This window comes from Galeopterus variegatus, unplaced genomic scaffold, assembly GCF_000696425.1.
Source record: "Galeopterus variegatus unplaced genomic scaffold, G_variegatus-3.0.2 Scaffold2683, whole genome shotgun sequence".
Lineage (NCBI taxonomy): Eukaryota > Metazoa > Chordata > Mammalia > Dermoptera > Cynocephalidae > Galeopterus > Galeopterus variegatus.
The window spans coordinates 19,997-42,153 of record NW_007728794.1 but is presented as its reverse complement, the minus strand read 5'-3'; the positions used below and the strand labels follow the sequence as shown (position 1 = coordinate 42,153).

Genomic DNA, 22,157 nt, shown 5'->3' with positions numbered 1-22,157 from the left:
TGTGGGGCCGCCGCGTGCCCGGCCCCGCTCGCCCGTGCCCGCCGCTCGCTCGCTTGCCCGCCCGAGCCCGCCATGCCCGGCTTCGACTACAAGTTCCTGGAGAAGCCCAAGCGGAGGTTGCTGTGTCCGCTGTGCGGAAAGCCCATGCGCGAGCCCGTGCAAGTTTCTACCTGCGGCCATCGCTTCTGTGACACCTGCCTGCAGGAGTTCCTCAGGTGCGGGGCCGGGAGAGCGGGGGAAGGCCGGTGGCGGGGAAAAGGGGCGCAGCCGGGGAAGAGACTCAGGCCCCACGCACGCCGGGCCTTTGTCTGCGCCGCCGCCCTGTGACCTCAGGGGCGCCCACCGTGACGTAACGGGGAGGTGGTGACGTCAGGCCCCGAGGGAGGACCCCACGCACTAGGCCCTAGGGTCCCGGGCCCCACCTGCCCTGCGCCAGGTGGGCAGAACTCCGTGCCCTCCTGAGGGGAGGAGATGGGAGGGACGCCCTTCCTGACCTGTGGCCGGCCCTTACCCTCACCTGAGAGCCAGAGCGGCCTCATCCTTGAACTTTGAATCCCGGCCGGAAGAGGAGGACAAACCCTCTGTGCCGTGCAGCACTTTAATTCTCCGGAGTTTTCACCCCTCTAACCTCTTCTGATTCTTCGAACGTCCAGAGAACGGCAGCTATTGTTCTCCCATTGCACAGATGATGAAACGAGAGATCCAGAGAAAGGCTGAGACTTGCGCAGGGTCGCGCAGTTACTTACGGGCTTCTCTGGGATTTAATAAGTCCGCGCTGCTTGTGGACACACAATAGAGGGAGGATTGTGACGCTACAGTCCTCCTCCCCCGAGGCCGGACTCCTTTAGGTGTCTCTCTCCTCTCCTGGGGGTCTTGAGTACGGCGGGTAGTCAATAAACGGTTAGGGAGGGGGTCGCACCCCGGTTGTTACTGAACACCCCCTGCTCTCAGAACCCAGGTCGCCCCTTGGTTCTTGGGCATCCGAAGTTTCTGGGCGCCCTGTGGTCTTTAGTCTGCTGCCCACGCTGGCAAGTGCTCAGGCCCGCGTGTGCAGAGGCAAGATGAATGGGCACCCACTCCTGGGAGGTCGTGCCCCCAGAGCACAGGGAAGGTTGGGTCAGCCATGGCAGGAGGCTGCCGCGCTGACGGGACCGAGGGGCCCAGGCCGGGAGGGCACCTCTGGAGCTCCTGCCCGCGGTGCCCCCTCCCTCGGCCCACGGCAGCCCCTAGCTGGCGGAAACCTCCGCAGGCCCTTTGTTTTCTGTTCCCCCACAGCCGGGCCGGCTCCTGCCCTCACATATGCTCCTGTACAGCCGCTGTGCCGCTGCCTCCCCCCTTTCCCTCCCCCTCCCCCTCCTCCCTCCTCGCGGCAGTGCACACACTTACTCTCCTACAGACACACAGTCCTATTGTCTCCTCCTCTGCTCTTCCCCGGCCCTCTGGTTTCCAGATGAGGCCAGCTGAGCCCCCCCACCCCCCACCCCCAGCTGACCCACCCAGACTGCCTCGGGGAAGGAGCGGGGGAGGGGGCTGTCAAGCCCGTTTCCCTCCACCACCTCCGCCTGTTCAGTCCCCTCTCTGCTGCTTCTGTCCCTCCCCCTCCCGGAAATCCCCTCTTCCTCTCCCACAGCCCCTCCCCCCATCCTGTCTTCTCCCCTGGGCCTGGGCCTCCACTGCACAGCTCCGAGCAGCCGCTGCCCCTGTCTCTCCCCCTCCCCCAGCGCCTGAGCTATGCTGCTGAGGCTTCTGGAGGGAAGAGGTGGTTCGGCAGGCTCTGCCCCTCACCATCACTCCCTACCCTATAAGCAAGGGCGTCCATTGTCCCGGCCGAACCTTTGTCCTGGCTGGGCCCCAAGCTACAGGCTAAGCTTCTTCTGCCTTAAGCCTGGGGACATGCCTCAGTCCCCTCCCTGTCTCCAAACCACTAAGTCAGCACATTCCTGAAGCAGCCAAGTGGACCCCTTTCCCCCTTGGCCCACCCTTCTTTCTCTACTCCTGCCAGGGCTATTACTCAGGTTGGTCCAGGAAGGCTGGTTGTCCTGTGGGCAGGAGCACATCCCTTCAGTGTTTGGGCATGTATTGTTCTTGGCATTGGTAACATGGCCAGTGGTAGTGGAGTCGGGGAGGAGGTGGGTGCTAGAAATCCTTTGGGTACCTGGGGCATGGACTGCCCTGGCAAGTGCCTTCAGAGCAGGGCTGCTATGTGGCCTCTGTTCCACCTTGAACCTTCCCTGCCTCCCACCTACCTGACTCAGACCTGCCAGGAATGCCATGCCCGAGGGCCTTCAGTTCTGCTTGGAGAGCCCCTGCCCTGCCTGGGCCATGTCAGTCATGTGTGACTGGTCCTGGCTGGGGTCAGCAAGGGCATGTTGGCAGGACAGACTCCTTGGGTGCTAACAGCCAGGTGGAGTTTGGCGTAGAAGGAGGGCAGCTGGCAGGGTGAGCAGGGTCAACAAACTTCAGAAGCCCACCAAGCAGTGACCAGAGCCTTGGCTATGCTTGCCTGGGCATTTTTTCATGCCCCAGCCTCTCTCCCATGTGCTTCTTCAACTGTGAGCCCCTGTAAAATGGGAACATTCCACCCCTTCTCAGAGGCCACCAGTGAGGACTGGGTAGAAGTGTAAACACAGTGCTGGGGATTGTGCCTTTCCCTGACTTTTCTTTAGGAGACACACCCTCAAGGAAGGAGGAGAGGGATGGGGTAAGGTGGCCCCAAGATGACCTTTGCCCTGGTTCTTGGCCAGGGACCTTCATGGTGGCTGGGCAGCCCTGGCACTTAATCTCAGCCCATCCCTGTTCACCCTCCCCATCAGCTTTCAGCCCAGCCAATAAAAACTAACCTGGGGGGAGGGGGTAGCTGGGCAGCCTGTTCTTTTCCCAGTCCAGCTGCCATTCTGGGGGGAGGGGGTGCCAGCTGCCACCTGTTGGCCAAGTGCTGTCTGAGGCAGCTGTCTGTGCCACCACTGAGCCCAGAACCCCCCCCCCCAGGACAGAGACTGGGATTTAGTGGGGTCCTGCGGAAGTGGGCCGCCCAGGCCTCTGATTGCCCTTTTGTCTCAGCTGGGGCTGGTTGGGAACCGGTCTGGTGAGGGAGGGAGGCTGCCCTGGCTAAGGGGGTGGGGCCCAGGGCTCCCCCTTCCCATAATGAGAAGCCTTGACCCTGCCCCCTTTTCAGTGAAGGAGTCTTCAAATGCCCTGAGGACCAACTTCCTCTGGACTATGCCAAGGTGAGTCCACATTGCCAGGCCAAAGCCCAGATACAGGCTGTTGTCCCTGGTGGTTGGCAGCCAGTTGGCTCAGAGCCAATATCAACCAGAGCCTTGGGATCATGCGCCCCCACAAAGGTAGCCTGTTCCCTCCCACCCGGCCAGTTTGCAAACTCTGTTTGCCCTGGAGGGCAGGCACAATGCCCAGCCTGTGGGGAGTGCACAGAGCTGCTCTGTGCCCACAGAAGTGCTCCCTCCCCTTCCGGTGGCAAGCCAGACCTGTGGCTGAGGGCCAGGACCCCACCAGGGGAGAAGGAAACAGAGGGTAAGGAGACAACCTGGGACCAAGCAAGCTGATTGGCTGCCTCTCCAAAGGGAGTGTCATGTGCAGGCATGTTGGGATCCTTCATCAGAGCAGACACCACCTGCTGTGCCCTTCATCCCTAGGCATCTGAGGGGCAAATAGCCCCAGAGAGGCTCTCACTGGCTCTGAGGTAGAGCCCGCCCACTGAGCTGGGGCGGGAGGGTTGGGGACTGCAGCAGGCTCTGACTCTGGCCAATTCCCCCCATTCCTACCCCCAGATCTACCCTGACCCAGAGCTGGAAGTACAGGTATTGGGCCTGCCTATCCGCTGCATCCATAGTGAGGAGGGCTGCCGCTGGAGCGGGCCCCTGCGTCACCTACAGGTGAGGCTCTGATGTCAGGGACCGGGACTACCCCTCCCTCAGCAGGCACTAACTGCAGCCCTTCCTACCAGGGCCACCTGAATACCTGCAGCTTCAACGTGGTGCCCTGCCCCAATCGCTGCCCCACCAAGCTGAGCCGCCGTGATCTGCCTGCACACTTGCAGCACGATTGCCCCAAGCGGCGCCTCAAGTGCGAATTTTGTGGCTGTGACTTCAGTGGGGAGGCCTATGAGGTGGGTGGGGCCTGGCTGAGGTCAAAGGGAGGGTGGGGCACCTGATGGCCCAGGCATCCCTTAACTTAGCACCTCTTGCATTTCCACAGAGCCACGAAGGCATGTGCCCCCAAGAGAGTGTGTACTGTGAAAACAAGTGTGGTGCCCGCATGATGCGGCGGCTACTGGCCCAGCATGCCACCTCTGAGTGCCCCAAGCGCACTCAGCCTTGCACCTACTGCACCAAGGAGTTTGTCTTTGACACCATCCAGGTGAGGCCCTTCCTGAGCTGTAGGCTGTGGGGCAGATGACAGGGAGTCAGGCTATTGACCACTGCCTTTCTGCCTTTGCGGCCCCAGAGCCACCAGTACCAGTGCCCAAGGCTGCCTGTGCCCTGCCCTAACCAGTGTGGTGTGGGCACCATTGCTAGGGAGGATCTGCCGGGCCATCTGAAGGACAGCTGTAGCACTGCCCTGGTGCTGTGCCCATTCAAAGACTCCGGCTGCAAGCACAGGGTGAGATGCCCCTTCTCCATCCTGTCAGTCCCCGCTTTACCTTCATAGCCCTAGATGGAGGCTAGGCTTCCTGATGCACCCTAAGCCTCAGTGGTTCCTGCTTTGCTACGCTGAAGCCTTCAGTCCTTCTCCCTGCTGGCCAGCTCCAGCCTTCCTAGCACCCTCTGTCGTCTTCATCCAGAGCTGGGTGCCTGCTACCCCACACCTGCTCAGCTCCTCTCCCCGGGTTTTCCCCTACTGATAACTCTCCTTCTTCCCCCATGGCCTGGGGCTTTGCCAACAGTGCCCTAAGCTGGCAATGGCACGGCACGTGGAGGAGAGTGTGAAGCCGCATCTGGCGATGATGTGTGCCCTGGTGAGCCGGCAACGGCAGGAGCTTCAGGAGCTGCGGCGAGAGCTGGAGGAGCTATCGGTGGGCAGTGATGGCGTGCTCATCTGGAAGATCAGCAGCTATGGGCGGAGGCTACAGGAGGCTAAGGCCAAGCCCAACCTCGAGTGCTTCAGCCCGGCCTTCTACACGCATAAGTATGGTTATAAGCTTCAGGTGTCTGCATTCCTTAATGGCAATGGCAGTGGTGAGGGCACACACCTCTCCCTCTACATTCGTGTACTGCCAGGCGCCTTTGACAATCTCCTTGAGTGGCCCTTTGCCCGCCGCGTCACCTTCTCCCTGCTGGATCAGAGCGACCCCGGGCTGGCTAAACCACAGCATGTCACTGAGACCTTCCACCCTGACCCAAACTGGAAGAATTTCCAAAAGCCAGGCACGTGGCGGGGCTCCTTGGATGAGAGTTCTCTGGGCTTTGGTTACCCCAAGTTCATCTCCCACCAGGACATCCGAAAGCGAAACTATGTGCGGGATGATGCAGTCTTCATCCGTGCCTCTGTTGAACTGCCCCGAAAGATCCTCAGCTGAGTGCAGGCGGGGCTCGAGGGGAGGACAGGATAGGACATGAGCTCAGTCAGGCAGTGGCTGAATCTGGAGAAGGGGCCGGACCCCCCTTTCAGCTCCTTCTGCTGCCTAGGTTCTGTTATCATGTTCTCTCTACCCCCAACCACCCTCAGGTGCCTCCAACTGGTGCTTCAGCCCTAGCCCCTGGTGGGGTGAGCAGGTCTCGGGGTCATCAAGGGCTGGAAACAAGTGACCCCAGGGCCTGTCTCCCCTCCCAGGTAAGGCAGACATGCCTTGGTGCTGGCCATACTCCACCCGGACTGAGGTGCCTGCTCAGGTGCTATGTCCCAAGAGCCATAAGGGGGGAGTTGGGAAAGGGAGGGGTAGTTAAAAGAATCTGCCTTGAGATCTGATTTCTCTTCCCCTTTCCCCAGCTGTGCCCCCTCTGGTTATTTATTTCCTTAATGCCAGGAGGACACAGCAGGGGAACCCTGATTTTTAATAAATTCTGAATTGTATTTATTAACTTGGTTTCAGCCTGTCTCATCTGGGTTGGTTAGGTTCCTGGGAAGCTGAGCCCAACTGAAGGCAAAGGACCAGTCAGAGAAGGGCTGCTGCCGCTACGGCCTGCAGCGTTCAGCAGCCCTGCTGGATCGCCTTCTGGTGGGCGACAGGGGAACTGCCTCAGGTTTTGTGTAGAAGAGTCATCTACCCTCTGGTGGTTAGATGTGGGAGGTGCAGGGCCTGTGCATTTTACAAGGCTGGAGTCCATGGTCAATACGCCACCAGCCTAGTGCCTCCACCCTAGGCAGGTCTTTCTTGGTCTAATGATAACAGCTACCATTCATTGAGTATTTTCACGTAATGGAACATTGCTAAGCACTTTATGTGCATTATTTCATTTAATACAACAGTCAAGTGAAATAGCTTTTATCACTATAATAAAAGGACCTATCTTAGTAGGCTATAGTGAAGAGTTAATGAGACAATGCATGTTCCTGGCACAGAATGAATGTTTTTTTTTTTTCCTTTTTGTCTTTTTTCATGACCGGTAATGGGGTCACAACCCTCGGTGTCGCGCCCGCACCGGGCTCAACCAGTGAGCGGACCGGTCTCTATATGGGATCCGAACCCTCGGCGGGAGCACCGCACTCTACGGAGTGCGCCACCAGGCCAGCCCTACAGAATGAATGTTAATCTAACTGGAAGCCCAGAGACTAACAAGGGCAAAGGGGCCTTCAAGATGTACAAGACATTTTGATTTTCTCATCCGTCTCTCATTTGCTTTTCATACAGGCCTCAATGGGTGCCTGTGATTACACATTAACATTTCACCAATGAAACAGGTACAGAGAAGTGAACTGATTTACTGGCAATCCTTCAGCTGTTTTGGGGCAGGGCCTAGATTGTTTTAAACTCCAAGAATTTGGATCCCTATACCAGCCAGCTGCCAAAGACAAAAAACCAAAAAGCAAAACAATCCCTAGAAGTGTAGCCCTCTAATTTTGGTTAACACTGTAGTTAGATTTGGGTTTGGGTCCTTGCTGTGCTTGCCTTTGGCATGTAGCTACATGGGGCATCATTACCCTCACTGATAAAATGAATCCTGCTCACCTAGATCTGTTATGATTAAGTGAACTGATAAGCATAAAGTGCCTTACCCTCTTGCCTAGCCCTGAGAAGAGGCCCAATGTAAAGTAACTGTGATGCAGTAAGGGGACGTTCAAAGCTGTAGTTCTCCCACACAAAGGATGAAGTGACAAAGACCTGTATTGACAGGACTGAGCCCTCCACCAGCCCAGTCTTTTCAAAGGAAGTCAAATTCACTGATCTAGGGGGAGATGGGACCTGGCTGCCTAGCTGACAAAGTAGGGATGGACTCCTTTGCCAGATAAACCATCTTGGTGCAGTGATGCCCGGAAAACCATACGCTGTAGCAGAGGAAATGCCTTCAGGCAACAGGTGGGCCTGCCCACCCAGCATCCCAATAGACGCTGAACAGCCTGAATCAAGCGGGCTCCCTCTGCTGCCAGGACACTGCCATTGCATAATTCCAGAGGCACATTTACCTAGACCGGTGCCTTCTAGAGTTGTGTGCAACAACGGGGCTTTGCAGTCAACCCCACACTCATCCAGCCTGGCAGGCGTGACCCTCATTCCAGTGCCAGTTACAACTGCTTTGTAGAACTCAGGCCAGGTTCTGCCTCCAAGTGTGAGCTGCAATGCCCAAGCACCCCTCACAGCCCAGGAATCATTCACTCTGGAGGCAGACTGGGCTCACCTGTCTACTTACTGTCCAGTTCTGTGACCTTAGGCTAACTGCAGGTCTCATCTGACAGAGGCAGAAGGATTTCTTTCACAGAGGTGGCATGAGGAGTAAAGGAGGCAAAACACTTTCACTAAAGGGGACCCTACAGACAAGGACATGCTAAAGAGGGAGGGTGCTTTGAACATTAAAGAGCATTCAGGAAGCCACCTGCTGACTTTTGCTACCAAGGATCTGATTCCACCTTCCCTGAATCCTGCATCCTGTGGAATCTTTCTTTCCCTCCATCACATCAAACTAAGCAGAAAAGGCAAGATGGCAATTGAAATAGCTCTTTTGGTTTTCTTCCCCTGCAGACAAGAAAGGTAACATTCTCTAATACGCAATACATGAGAAAATTCCAATCACAAAGAGGTGTCAGTTTTCATGTTGCAGATTACAGCACCCATTACCTCCACCTCTGTCAGTGGCTCTCAGGAATTCCAATGTATTGAAGGTTTGAGGAGAGGGAGAGGGAGGTTTAAAGTTTTAGGTTGGCTTATTAGCAAACGAGATCCCCATTTCTTGATGACTGATAGCCTTGAAGTGGCAGGACTCTGGGCCTCCAGTAAGGGGCAGCAAACCATACTTGCCCATTAAATTCCACACTAAGGCCTGCCTGGGGAGAGGACTGGCCAGCTGGGTACCCCATAGGGGTTGGCTTTACTGTCTACCCATGCCCTACAATCACCACAGCACGTGGTCTAGGATAATGGATTGGGAGGGATTCTGAGTGGGATAAATGCTATCTATACAGGCCCTCCTAAAAATGAATCACTCCCCTTCTAGCAAGTGAGACATGTTAGAAACTGTTATAAGAAAAAATTACCTCAAACATTCACAGCATTAAACGAATAGGACAAGGTCAAAGGTGAATTTTTTCTTTTTTACTGGTTTATAATAATCTTAAAAACCCCATCACACCCATAAACCACCACAGGTGAGGTGAGAGAGATGGAGAATGAATGCTACAGTATGTGGATAGAGTTGGGAATCCAGGTAGTCCCTGGGGGTAGTGTGGGACGGAGGCAGGAAGTGTGGATAGGAGGCCCTGGTTTGGACCCTTATTGCTGGTTGGGGCTGGCTGGCAGAAGGGGAGGACTCAGGCTGAACTAGGAAACATCTCACACCAAAGGCAAGGGCAGTTGAAGGGTAAGGGGATCACAGTACATTTTCCATGCAGACTAGGGATGGGAGTGAGAGCTTCAGAAACTTGTACCCCTACATAGGAAGAGATGAGTTTGAGGTTGACTTAAAAAGCCCCCAAGTTGGTGCCTGGTCCAATTTCCTAAAATGGCAGCTCACCTTTTGGGGAGAGGCATTGGGGGAAAAAATTACAGCAAGAATATCTGGTTTGTAGATCAAGCAAGGAATAAGGGTGCTCTTTAAATTTGACTCAGAAAGCAGAAGTTGGAAGGGGGCCCTGGGTGAGATGGTGGTCAACACTCTGGGAGAAGGCATTGCACCAGAAGCTGCAGGTGCTCTGGAGGGCTCAGGGACAGGGAGGTACCAGTGTTCACAGACGGCAGGAAGACAATCGGGAACAATAAATTAGGACTTCGTGTTGCTATCATTTGGCATAACACAATCAGGAATTTTTTTCTTTTTAAATATAAGGCAACTTGCCAACACATAATTTAAAAACGGGTCTTCAGTCACATTGCTTCAGATCACTAGAGAATTTCTGTCTAAAGAACAGTGGATAATAAAGATAAACCCGAAATTTTAAATAAGAACATTAGCTCACATTCCCCAAAGACAAGAGGAAAGGTATGGGCTTATTTGGTTTTTTAAAAAAAGGGGGAAAAAAAAAAAAAAGCCCAACTGTGCATATTTAACAGAAGGGTGCAAAAATTTATAACAAAACATTATCTAAGTTTAAAGTTAGGGCCGGCCCGGTGGCGCACTGGATAGTGCGCCGCTTGGGAAGCGCGGCGGCGCTCCCGTCCGAGGGTTCGGATCCCACGTGCAGACCGGCTCCCGCTCACTGGCTGAGCGAGGCGTGGGAGCAACGCCGAGGCTTGCAATCCCGTTGCCGGTCCCGGTCCGGTACGGGGGGCAACACTGAGGGTTGCAATCCGTTGCCGGACACGGAAAAAAGACAAAAGACAAAAAAAAAAAAAAAACAGTAATTTTTAGACAGCAAATTAGACATGGCATTTTTTTCAAAGTAAGAATTTATGATTGAACTGTAGAACTTTTAATTTCATTTATAAAATCTATTATTCCAGGTTTTTTTTTTTCTTTTTAAAGAAGACTATGACTTAAACTTTCTGAAAATCAGCAACTCTTGGAAAGAAGTTATTGTTTCTTTCGGGCCGGCCCGTGGCTCACTCGGGAGAGTGCGGTGCTGATAACACCAAGGCCCCGGGTTCGGATCCCATATAGGGATGGCCGGTTCGCTCACTGGCTGAGCGTGGTGCTGACAACACCAAGTCAAGGGTTAAGATCCCCTTACCAGTCATCTTTTAAAAAAAAAAAAAAAAAAAAATGTTGATAAAGTTACAGAAAGGTGTTAAATTTCTAGCTAATTGTCACTTGAGAATGAAACACACAGCGCATGGAGTAGACAGGGTATGATCTAAGAACAAGCAAGGGACAGCAAGGGCTGTTTCCAATGTAGGCCCATCCAGCTGTTAGAACCATGTTCATTTGGTAAAGGAATAATTCAAAGAGCTTAAGGCTTTGTGTTTTTTTGTTTTTCCTCTTTTTCTTTCTTCAAACTGAGGGGTTGCAAAGGGAGGTCACTAGCGTGTGAATGTACCTGTGGGGCCAATCATACACAATGCTACTCAAAGCCACACTACATCCATATGAAACATGACATTTAAAACTTACAGTGTAGAGCAATATTCTTAGCCAGTATAGAGAGAACTGAATGCTTTTTTTTTTTTTTTTTTTTTTTTTTGGTGTTTTTAATTCCAATCTCCAATGTGATCATCCCTTACCTACCTAATTCCTCAAGTAAGGTAGCAGTTTTTTGTTTTGCTTCTTTTTTTGACAGAGGACAGGGTAGGACATGAGGGCAGCAGGTGTCAGGAGGGGCAGCAGTGGGAAAGGAATCTCGGGTATGCTGGATGGTCAATGCATTTCTCTAGGTCTGGAAAGGGGAGTCAGGAACCAAGGTGCCAATACAAAGATTTTTTTCCATATCTCAAAGCTATGGCCAAATACCTTCAGGATGCCCTTGAGGTCAAGCATGTGGCAAGGAAAGGTACAGAGGCTCTGGGATAAATGTAAATGCAAAACAGTCTTGAGGAATAGAAAGGAGCCGGAAGGAGATGAAGACTGGGTCAGTTTTGATTTAAGATCTTTGGGTGAATAAGGAATTAGCTTCCAGAGCACTTGGGAAGTCTGGCTTCTTAGTCCCAAAGAGAGAGAGACAGGAAGAGGCCTAGTTAGGGGCCTGGGCACCTACAGCTACCTCACCTGGGGCTCTTCCCTTAGCTCACACCTCAGTCCTAGGGGAGATGAGGCAAAGGTTCAGGAAAGGATGAGAGGAGGCCAGTCAGAAATGGCCAAGGTGGAGGGACTGACTGAAAGGCAGCAGAGAGAAAAGCCTAGGGTTCAAGTTAGGTTCTAATATAAAACCAAAAGTTGCTGGAGGGGAGGATGAGAGGACCTTTCTGTCCCCAACTGGATCCCACCAAATTTCCTTTCTTAGACATCTAAGAGTGATCACATTGGAGCAGTGAGAATGTGAAACTATCCAGTTAAAATTAAGACTAAACCTAGGAGGGCGACGTACAACGTGTTGCATGTGGAGGGCACCAGGGCTCCCTATCTATACCCTGGGTGCTGAATATGAAGACTTCGACTATCTGTGGGATCAGGGGCTCGGTTGCCAGGGACTCGGTGGGCCTTGCTCAGCATGGCCAGGCTCTGTTCTCGGAAGCAGGCCTGCTGGAAATCCCCACTTAGGTAATCCACTGTTTGCATCAAGCTGTTCTGGCTTGCCACTGGACCGCCCCCGGTCCCTGCTCGGTAGTGGGCCCCAGGAGCTGCTGCACAGTCGAGGGGTGCACCTGTGGGCTGCCCACCGTGGAATGGCATGGTGAGGTCCTGAGACCCCGAGCTGTCGCTATTGGGAGTGGGCAGAATGTTGTTCCACAGGGGTTGAAAGAAGTGACCATTGGGGTAGGCCAGTGGGGCTGCCAGGCCGTTGACTGGTGGGGATGGGGTTGGCTTCTCCAGGGGTGGCTTCAGATGGAAGGACTGTGCCAGGCAGAGTTCTTGCGGGTAGGCAGGGGCCTTGCCCACAAAGCCAGGCCCTGCCAACTCGCGTCCTGCCGCATGCTTGCCTGTCAGGCCAGGGGCTGGCGTCCCACCAGCTTCACTGCACATCTGTTGCAGGTGGGCCAGCTGGTGCTGGTTCCAGGCGACTGGCTTCAGGTCGCTAGGGTAGCCAGTGGGGGCTCGAGAGATACCTGTGGGCAGGTTGACAGGACCTGTGGCAGGCAATGCGGCTGTGGCCGCATGGGTATGCTCCATGGGATTGACCACACATGAAGGCATTGGTGTGGGGACGCTGTGGGTCGACACCCGGGTGCTTGCATTGATGAGCAGACTGCGACTAATGGGGCTGGGGTTGGCGATCTGGCCCTCACACACTGAGGTAGTGCTGATGCCTGCCCTCGTCTGGCAAAACTGGTTGATCTGGTGCACGATGCTGCTCAGGTCCGGGGGCTGGCTGTGCTGCAGGGTGGCCGCCATCGAAAGGGGGATAGTTGAGGTAGACACGGTCACATTCGGGGGGGCATCTGAGTCTGGCATCTTCCGGCCTCCATGCAGCAAGGGGTTGGGGGGGTGCTGGAGACCCTGGTGAGCCAGGGCCTGAGGGTGGGCCAAGCCCTGGGTTTGGGCCATGGGCTGAGGGTGGCCCAGGCCCTGAGGCTGCTGGAGGCTCTGAGGGTGGGACAGTGCCTGGGGTGGCGGGATACCCTGAGGGTGCTGCAGCGTCTGGGGAGGGGCATGGGCCAGGGTCTGTGCATGCTGCAGGGCCTGCTGGCGGGCCAGAGCCTGGGCCTGGGTGTGGGCTAAAGTGCTGGGTGCCACAGTGGCATAGGGCGCCACTGGGGGGTTCATGATGGCCTCAGGGAGCAACCGGGCTCGGGTGCCGTCAAAGTCCTTGAGTATGCTTTTGGCTGGCACTTTGACAATGGCAAGCAGGCCTGCCTTGGTGGCAGCCTGAGTCGGGTAGGGGCTGTAGCGCTGAGCTGACGTGTCGAGGCCGTTCACAGTACGACGAACGTGTTTCCGCTGGGGAACCTTCACACTGTTGGGGAAGATTTTTATAGTCAGTGGGTTGTTTGCGACCTTCTTAGCATACGCGTCCAATTCGGCTGGGGTAGGATAGTGAGCAGTTCTCATTTTCTGTGTAGTGTCCCCTAGAGAGAGAGAAGGGGAAGGAGAGCAAAGAGGGAAAGGGAGCTCATCAGTGCCAAGCCAACCAGCCCTTCTAGATGCCCCTTTTTAGGGTCTGGGGTGGGGTGTTTGGGGAAATACCTAGGTTGTCATATGTAGCCTTCATTCTAGACCTGCCTCAGCCCCCACAATAGCAAGTATTGCTAACATTTAGTAAGTACTTAACAGTGGGCCAGGCCTTGTGCTAAGGATAGGCTACTTCAAGTAGTCCTCATTACTGCTTTAGGAAGGAGGTACTATCATGATTCCCATTTTATAAATGAGGTAACAAAAAGATCGGAAGAGCAAAACAACTTTCGAAGTCTCGTATCTTTGAGAGCCAGAACTTGGCCAATCCTCACAGAGGCAACCAAGAGCTCTATACAGAAATGCAGGCACTAGAACTCTCTCTAAATTCCTACCAGCCCATGCTTGCCTGGGGGTTAAAGGTTCTAAGCAGAGGTGCTTGTCAGGGCCCTTGGTGGTCATTTAGTCCCTTCCCCATGAACTATGGCAAAGAGGACACCCGGAGTCACTACTCTTCAGTCTGCAGTGGCCAATGATGCATCAGCCTTCTCCTGTGCCTCGGCAGTTGGCACATGGCCACTGGGTGGGCACTGTGGCACAGTGGACAGGATGCTTCTTTTCCAGGAGCAGAGGAATATGCTGTCAACATCTCTCCCTCAGCCCCATGTCACAAGTTCATTTTTGTTTACAGTTTACTCTGACTGGGTGAAGATCAAAAAGCTTTATTTATTTGCTTGTGGAGGATGATGATAATGACAGGGCAGCAGGGAGAGAAATCAGAAGAAAGGATTCAGAGAATCATTAAGTCCTGAGAGCCAAAAATAGTCTGTATTTGGTCCATGTCAGCCGTCACTTTCCAAAAAGAAAGAGGAAAAACCAGCCTTCCTTTGGAGACTACGGAAATACCCACTCAATGTGCCTCATTAATGTTAACAGTCTCTTTGTTCCCATCTCCTGTTGCTTCCCATCAGGGGGCTCCAGCGGATGTCAGGCTTCCAGTCAAAAAGAAAAAGGTTCCGAGAACAAAAGCTTTTTAAGGACGCCAGTCTCCTTCAAGGGTCTCTGCTCTGTTCTCCCTCTCTCTGAGGGAGGGTCTCCCCTGAGTATACACAAAAGGTGCTTAATAAGTGCTTGCTGCATGAGTAAGTACACAAACTGCCCAAAGCAGAAGGCAAGTGGCTTGGCTGGGAGCCTAGGCTCAGCTAGCTGACTCCCTCCTCCCCATTTCCTGTCCTTGTAGAAGGCAGCCAGCATAGACCAAGGACTAATCTGACTAAATGCCCAGCTGGTAGCCTCAGCTGGCCTTGGCCCAAAGGAGACCCCATTCAAAGTCACGTCACTGGGTATAAAATGAAACAGAAGTAGGCTACTGAGTGTGTTAGAAGAAAAAGGGGAAAGCTGCCTCCGTTTGTTGACATTGCTGGGGTTAGCTGGCAGCAACTGCTTAGAAACTGCTGTTTTGGAGGCAGGAAAAGAAAGCTCAAGTCCAGAATGGGGGGAGATTTGGTCCCATGCTAAAAAAGGCAGACCTGAGCAAAAAGGGTACGAACAGAAAGGAAAAGGTCTGTGCTTTCAAATATTTGCTCAATACCCCGTACTTTAGACGCTCCAACATATTTAAGGATCTGCTTTATTTACTGAGTACAGAATAGATACTCATGCATAAATGAAATGTTTTTGAAATGGCTAATTTGGGGAAGGTCTTTCAAGGATGAATGTGATGATGATAACTGAGGGCAGGAAGAAGGAAGAGGTAGACACCCAGAAATTTTCTCCCATCTGTTAAGTAGCACTGCCTATGGTCAGAGTCAAAGCCCTAAGAGCTGAGTTTGAGTTCTGCTGTTTCTTAGAAGCCACTGATCCTCAACTGACTTCAGTCACCATAAAGTGGAGCTATTTTCTGACCCTCCTTAAATTCTCCTGGGCAAAAAAGATAGACAGACAGACAGACAGATAGATAGATTAAATGAATGAATGAATGAATGAATGTCTGAGATCACTGATAGTCCCTAAACTGAAGGCACCCGAATTCCAATAGAAGCTTCCCTAGTCAGCCACTGTACTTAGGTGTCTGATTAGTCAAAATCATGTGACACTCCTAGCATAGTGTCTTACCCAGAGCAGACATGTAGTAAATGCTTGGTAACTGTACAGCACCTCCTCCCACCTCACATACCAGACTTAAGCCCAACCCTTAAACTACAACAAAACACAAATTTTACAGCTAAGAAATGGGAGTGAGAAGCTGCTGGGTTTTAGTTCAGACAGGAAATGAAGGTCTGCCTCTGGTTTTCCCTCTATCCTACCTCCATGTTGGTGGGCTTCTCTCCTTGAAATCTAAGTTAAAGAGACAGTGGCACAGGTGAACCAAAGAGTTGAACAAAAAAGTTCCTTTGTTCAAGTCAGTACCAACTCTCAGGTTGTTTTTTTCTAGCAAGAAGGTAGCTTGGCCTCATTCAGGAGTATGGACTGGGACACTTACATTGATTAGTTTCTCTTTATCCCATCTCCACTGTGTCAGCAACTGGTAAGAGCACAGTCAAACAAAGGAATCAGAATTAAAGGGAAATGAAGGTGGAGAAGGTGAACATACAGCTACAGTGTCTTTTTTTAAGGAAGAACCCCAAGGATGAAATGAGTATATTGAAAAGAAAGAGTGCACACTCAGGAATACAGCACAACCCACCTCATAAACCAGACATAAGCCAAACCCTTAAAAAACAACAACAAAACACAAATTCTTCTGAACACTTTCTTTTTTTTTTTTTCCTTTTTGTCTTTTTTCGTGACCAGTAACGGGATTGCAACCCTCGGTGTCGCGCCCGTACCACAACCGGCAACAGGATCGCAACCCTCAGATGCCCGCACCGCGCTCAACCAGTGAGCGGACCGGTCTCTATATGGGATCCGAACCCTCGGCGGGAGCGCTGCCACGCTCCCAAGCACCGCACTCTACTGAGTGCGCCACCGGGCCGGCCCTGAACACTTTCTTATCACAGCCACCATGCAGGCACTCTGGCACCTTTCTTTCTTCTGTAACATATTCCGCTAACTGCATAGCCAACACAGATACCATAGCTTTGCAAGCAACTTACTTAAATATCTTGTACCAATGGTATCATTAACAGAGACATAAGGCAGTGTAGAGAACAGGGAATCTATGGAGAGAAAAATGTTAAAGATATCTGGATTCAAGCATTGGCTTCATCATCTGCCTACTGAGAGTCTCAGTCATTCCTCATTTATCAACAGGGACATTCCCTGCTCTCCTACTTCACAGAATTACTAAAATCAAGAGATTAAATGAAGAGGAAAATGCTATGTGAACAGAAACCATGATTGTCGATAGTTATTATTCAAGAATGGTAGGTTTGGGGGCCGGCCCGTGGCTCACTCGGGAGAGTGTGGTGCTGATAACACCAAGGCCATGGGTTCGGATCCCTATATAGGGATGGCCGGTTAGCTCACTTGGAGAGCGTGGTGCTGACAGCACCAAGTCAAGGGTTAAGATCCCCTTACTGGTCATCTTTTAGGGGAAAAAAAAAGAATGGTAGGTTTCGTTGAATCTACCCACAGAGAGGACAAAGCAACCTGACCAAGGAAGCCCCAACTGCAGAATCCCCTGGCCTTGAGCCTGAGAGTCAAATGTAGCAGAAAGCACTGTTGTCTACTTCAGGAACTGGAGGAAAAAAATCTGCCTGAATCCAGTCTTCCCCACGGACATCTCCCTTTTTACCCTTCTGTTTTGAAGTCAGAAGACATGGGTGGCATATGCAGCAGGAACCTATATCAGTGTGTGGAGAGGCACAGGCAGTGTGTTGCAAACATAGGTTTTGGAGCCTGACCAGTCACTGAACAGTCATGTGACACTGGAAAGTGACAAGTCCTCTATGCCTTATCCTTAAAAGAAAAATAAGAGAGTATCCCATATGGAATTATTGAGGAATAAGTGATAATATATGTAAAAATACTCAATATAGTGCCTGGACACAGTAAGCACTCAACAAATATTTCTATGAGTTTATCCAGTCACTGGGCCATTTCTAGGCCCCTCCACTAGGGGGCACATATACATATAAAGAAACAGTAAATGGTAGTTTCGGCATTTGTCCCAGGACCCCAAAGGCTCTGCCATGAGGGAGGTCAAAGTTGTTATGCAAAAGACGGTTTGAGAGGGCCAGGTCGTGGCTCATTTGAGAGAGTGCAGTGCTGGCCACGGGTTCGGATCCTATATAGGGATGGCCGGTTGGCTCACTAGCTGAGCGTGGTGTTGACAACACCAAGCCAAGGGTTGAGATCCCTTTACCGGTCATCTTTTTTAAAAAAAGATCCCCTTATTGGTCATCTTTTTAAAAAAAAAAAAAAATGAATGAATGAATGAATGATGGTTTGAGGACCAAGGACCTTTAATTATTTCAGCCATTCACACAGTATACATTTACTGAGCCTCTATTATATACCTGATCCTGAGGTGGGGAAATAAGGAGTAGAGGCTTGAGGTTAAGGAAGAAAAAAGTCAAAATCACATTTTCTGGGGCATTGGGAAAAGATGGGTCAAAGGAAAACAAAATTTCCAAGTGCAGAGTTCCAAAATAGCTAAAACTCTAAAAGAAAAGCTCCAGGAGGGCATCCACCTAACCCCAGCTGTGGTCCTCTACCAAGCACAGGACCCACCCACAGCCATGATGTTCTTTATTTTATTTTATTTTTTTTTTAAAGATGACCGGTAAGGGGATCTCAACCCTTGGCTTGGTGTTGTCAGCACCACGCTCAACCAGTGAGCAAACCGGCCATCCCTATATAGGGATCCGAACCCGCGGCCTTGGTGTTACCAGCACCGCACTCTACCGAGTGAGCCACGGGCCGGCCCCATGATGTTCTTTAATTCAGCCTGCCTTACGACAAATTACACATTTAGGAAGGAAACATATCACACTCTCCTACACACATAGAAAAGGATGGGGAGAAGAGAAAAAGAGTTAGACGGGATCAATCCTGTAATTCTTTTTTTTTTTTTTCCCAAAAGATGAACGGTAAGGGCATCTTAACTCTTGACTTGGTGTTGTCAGCACCACACTCTCCCAAAGTGAGCCATGGGCCAGCCCTAATCCTGTAATTCTGAACACATGGCAGCTAAGCCTGGGGAAAAGCCATTAGCCAGATAATTCACAGTGCTGGGCCAAGAAACCATATATCCCATCTCCTGATCCCTGGCCCATCTCTCCTACCTCAAACTGTTATAATATAAAGCACTTTAAGCTATAAATACCTGTTCCCCACCCATCAGATTCCAAACTTTGTGTTTCCCAGCAATTTATAAGACCCTCTACGGTGGGTAGGGAAAAGTTGCATATGACAGTCACAAAACTGCTTTTAAGATCCCTATAGCTGATGGGCCTGGGCTCTGAGCAGCTGCTTGGCTATTGGATCTCAAAGGAGACAGCTTATGGGGCCGGCCCGGTGGCGCACTGCTACAGTGCACCGCTTGGGAGTGCGGCGGCGCTCCTGCCGAGGGTTCGGATCCCACATACAGACCGGCCGCTCACTGGCTGAGCGAGGTGCGGACGCAACACCAAGGGTTGCGATCCTGTTGCCGGTCCCGTACGGGCGCGACACTGAGGGTTGCGATCCGTTGCCGGTCACGAAAAAAGACAAAAAGGAAAAAAAAAAAAAAAAAGGAGACAGCTTATGCTCCATTTCACCTTAATGGCAAATGTTTAATGCTAACAGCTATGACAGAATTTTTTTCTTACACATTTTGCGGGAGGAGAGAAAAAAGCAGGCAAGCTTAAAAACACCATTAAGCCCTCTCTTCTGCAAAGATTTGAGTGTATGTAAGGACAGCAACATAGAGAATCTGAAGGGATCAAATACACTGTCCCCCACACAGATACATGAGCCTGAAAACAGGGAAGAAGGATATCTCAATTCTTGAATCCAGATTTAGGGACAGTGGTAGGCAGAGGCTATTTGGAGGCTACTGTGGGGAGATCTAAAGTCTAGAGAGTGGAGATCTAAGGTCAGCACTGAGATAAAGCTGCCAATTTGCCTCCCCTCCCAAACAGCTCTTCTCTTGATACCACATCTCTGTCAGAAGCTGTCAGTATGTGTTAAAGAAGCTAGAAGAAAGAGACTGAGTTTCCCTTTGTCATCTTATTGTATGCCTCCAAGAATACTCCCTTTCCAGTTCTGTCCCTGGAAGCCCAGAACTAGGCACAATGCAGTTAAGTATGCTGATCTGGGTGGCCAGGGAGCCCATACAACTTCATCACCCAATTATCATTTAAGAGAAAGGCTAGGTTAGGAAAGCTGTTATAGCAGAGATTGCCTATTGTGTCAGGCAGCTGTAGAAGGACGACTGTCACCTTCAGATTTGTCATTACACAGAGTTGAATTCATCAGCCAAACACCAGAACTAGCCAGGCTCTGAGTCTTATACTCCCTCAAAGAAATGAAGTCAAGAGGCTAGACAATCTTAACTTATGATCATCTCATAGAGCATGGGTCGGCAAGTTACAGCCTTCATGCCAAGTCCAGTTACTGTGTGTTTTGTAAAAAGTTTTACTGGAACATTGCCATACTTATTTGCTTATATACTGTCTATGGCTGCCTTTGCCCTACAACAGCAGGGCTGAGTAGATGCAAGAGAGACCATATGGCCCACAAAACTAAAAATACTTGCTATCTGGCCTTTACAGAAAAAATGTGCCAACCCCTGTCATAAAGGATTCAAGTAAGGTGCTGAAGCACCCTTTCCTACTAACAGGGAAGCATAACTGCTTCACTGGTTTCTCCATCTTTTGCTCTGAAAGGGAGGTTTATTCCAAATTTAGGGCTGTTTTTACACTTGAAGATACTACACATGGTAATGAGCAAGGAACAGAATCTCTTCTTATATACCAAGAACAGTAGTGTAGGAATCTGGGAAAATATGAAGTATAAAACCCCAATTCCAGTCAGTTAAGACAGGAATCTAAGAGAGAGATCTCAAAGCCTCAATCTTGTGGAAAGTATATTAGCAGGAAAATACTCAGAGACTGAGAAAGTTAGCTCCCCATCCCTTCTGGGGGCAAAAGCTCCTTTATTTGCTGTGAACTGAAGTCACACTGATTCAGAAGGCAGACAACAAAGCCAAAGAGAACTGTCTGTTTCCACGGCAGAGTATACTCAGAGTTCAAAACATAAGAACGGTGTAAATAGTTTACTTCAGAGACACAGTAAGTAATCTGGACTGTGAGTTTTCTTTCAGCTCCTCATGGAAGTTCACACTGAAACACCTTTTTCAAAGGTGATGTGTATATATCCTGTAAAGCTCCATACAGCTTTGTAGCTCAACAGAAAACTATCAGCAACAATTAAAATTAAGATGATATATGGGCTGGCCCGGTGGCACACTGCTATAGTGCGCCACTTGGGAAGTGTGGCGGTGCTCCCGCCGAGGGTTCGGATCCCACATACAGACCGGTTCCCGCTCACTGGCTGAGCGAGGCGCAGGAGCAACACCGAGGGTTGCGATCCCGTTGCCGGTCCCGGTCCAGTACGGGGGCGACACTGAGGGTTGCGATCCATTGCCGGACACGTAAAAAGACAAAAAAGAAAAAAAAAAAAAGATGATATACACGGGGGAATTTTAGTATTTAAGAGGATCTCTCTGATCAGAAAAGTGTCTCACACTGCTGACAGGTAGAGCCTCTGCAGCTGCTTTCTTGCTGTCTCTGCTGAAGAATACCTTGGAGTCCCAAAACTCAAGGTTAATGTACTCCAGATGAGCCTCTGGGATAGCACAAATGTAGGGACAAAATAAAGGATCACACATCCTGTCCTAGGATCCAGATTACTTACATTTCTGAAGTCCAGTGTTCATCTGCGTGTGAGAAAGAAGCTGAAAGGACAGGTCACCTGGCCCTGGTAGACAGGCTAGCATGGCAGACTGGCATCAACACAACATGGGGCAGTGGTTCACACTGTAATAAACAAAAAATAAGGTCATGGAACACAAGGCACCTCATTCAAGGAAAATATCAAGGACGTAGGATATAAGCAATAGAAGCCCAAGTTTAGAAAGATAAGCAATTTAATTAGCAGCATGTTGGTTGAAAATATATCTTTATCTGTAGCAACAATTTGCTAACTATTACTATGGCTAAAATGATATTTCAGTTAGCACAGATGAGTGGGTGGAAGAAATAAAAACTGGAAAATACCTATTCACACAAATAATTGGAAAATACAGGTGGATTTGTAAGGTCTTGGTGTTCCTGAAGAAAGCCAGCCCTCACAGGGCCTGATTAGGTCTATTTACAGCCCTGCTTGGGGGCCAGGTCAGTCAGACATTTCCAGAGGCAGTACAGTATACAGCTTGCAATGGTACCCAAAGTCTCATTTGTGATCCAGTAATCTAGATTCACTTTATTTTATTATTTATTTGTTTATTTCTGGTTTTGATGGCTGGCTGGTAAGAGGATCCAAACCCTGGACCCTGGTGTTATCAGCACTGCGCTCTAACCAACTGAGCTAGCTGACCAGCCTATAACCACTGTTAAAGTAAATGCTATTTGTAGATTTCTGGGAATTCACTCTTCCTATTGCCTATTACACAATTAGACCTCCTGGACCCAAAAAAGGAAAGAAAAAAAAAAAAAAAACATTGCTTCCAGAGTAAAGCAAGGAGGTAGCAGTAGGCTGCCAGCAGTCCTCTCCTGGGCAGGCTGTTGGGCCTTTAAAAAACTAACACCTTGAGGGCCGGCCCGGTGGCGCACTGAAAAAAACTAACACCACCTTAAAGTGACATTACAAGTGGATTAACGTGGCAGCCTAAGACGGCACCGGGAGAAAGCAGGGTGGAAGTGTCTGCGGGAACCTTGCCTTAGCCCTTATTGGCCGCACTTGTGAACACTACGTAATTGCAAT

At 50.7% G+C, this 22,157-nt stretch overlaps 2 protein-coding genes across 3 annotated transcripts; one reads left to right on the top strand and one right to left on the bottom strand.

The window, feature by feature from the left end:
• Positions 1 to 6: 6 nt before the first annotated feature.
• On the top strand, positions 7 to 6,038 carry TRAF4 (TNF receptor-associated factor 4). Its single transcript, XM_008582622.1, has 7 exons — positions 7 to 215; positions 3,176 to 3,227; positions 3,789 to 3,893; positions 3,965 to 4,126; positions 4,216 to 4,377; positions 4,465 to 4,620; positions 4,904 to 6,038. Exons 1-7 carry the CDS (start codon positions 73 to 75, stop codon positions 5,534 to 5,536), a joined length of 1,413 nt encoding a protein of 470 aa, XP_008580844.1. The 5' UTR covers positions 7 to 72; the 3' UTR covers positions 5,537 to 6,038.
• Positions 6,039 to 10,494: 4,456 nt separating this feature from the next.
• On the bottom strand, positions 10,495 to 21,255 carry FAM222B (family with sequence similarity 222, member B). Of its 2 annotated transcripts, none has more exons than XM_008582619.1 (2): positions 21,090 to 21,255; positions 10,495 to 13,204 (listed from the first exon to the last, which is right to left on the bottom strand). In XM_008582619.1, the coding sequence occupies exons 1-2, from the start codon at positions 21,169 to 21,171 to the stop codon at positions 11,598 to 11,600; spliced, it is 1,689 nt and encodes a 562-aa protein (XP_008580841.1). In that variant the 5' UTR covers positions 21,172 to 21,255; the 3' UTR covers positions 10,495 to 11,597. The 2 variants fall into 2 exon arrangements, with proteins under 2 accessions (XP_008580841.1, XP_008580842.1); XM_008582620.1 differs by having other exon boundaries at positions 10,495 to 13,092; positions 21,090 to 21,211.
• Between the last annotated feature and the right edge of the window lie 902 nt (positions 21,256 to 22,157).

Bases quoted from the DNA above. Each gene is read 5' to 3' on its own strand.
- FAM222B (XM_008582619.1), bottom strand. From the start codon at position 21,171: ATGCTAGCCTGTCTACCAGGGCCAGGTGACCTGTCCTTTCAGCTTCTT. The intron at 13,205-21,089 runs GTAAGTAATCTG...CTCTCTCTCTAG, and splicing joins GAACACTGGACTTCAGAAAT to GGGACACTACACAGAAAATG.
- TRAF4 (XM_008582622.1), top strand. From the start codon at position 73: ATGCCCGGCTTCGACTACAAGTTCCTGGAGAAGCCCAAGCGGAGGTTG. The intron at 3,228-3,788 runs GTGAGTCCACAT...TCCTACCCCCAG, and splicing joins TTCCTCTGGACTATGCCAAG to ATCTACCCTGACCCAGAGCT. The intron at 3,894-3,964 runs GTGAGGCTCTGA...CCTTCCTACCAG, and splicing joins GGCCCCTGCGTCACCTACAG to GGCCACCTGAATACCTGCAG.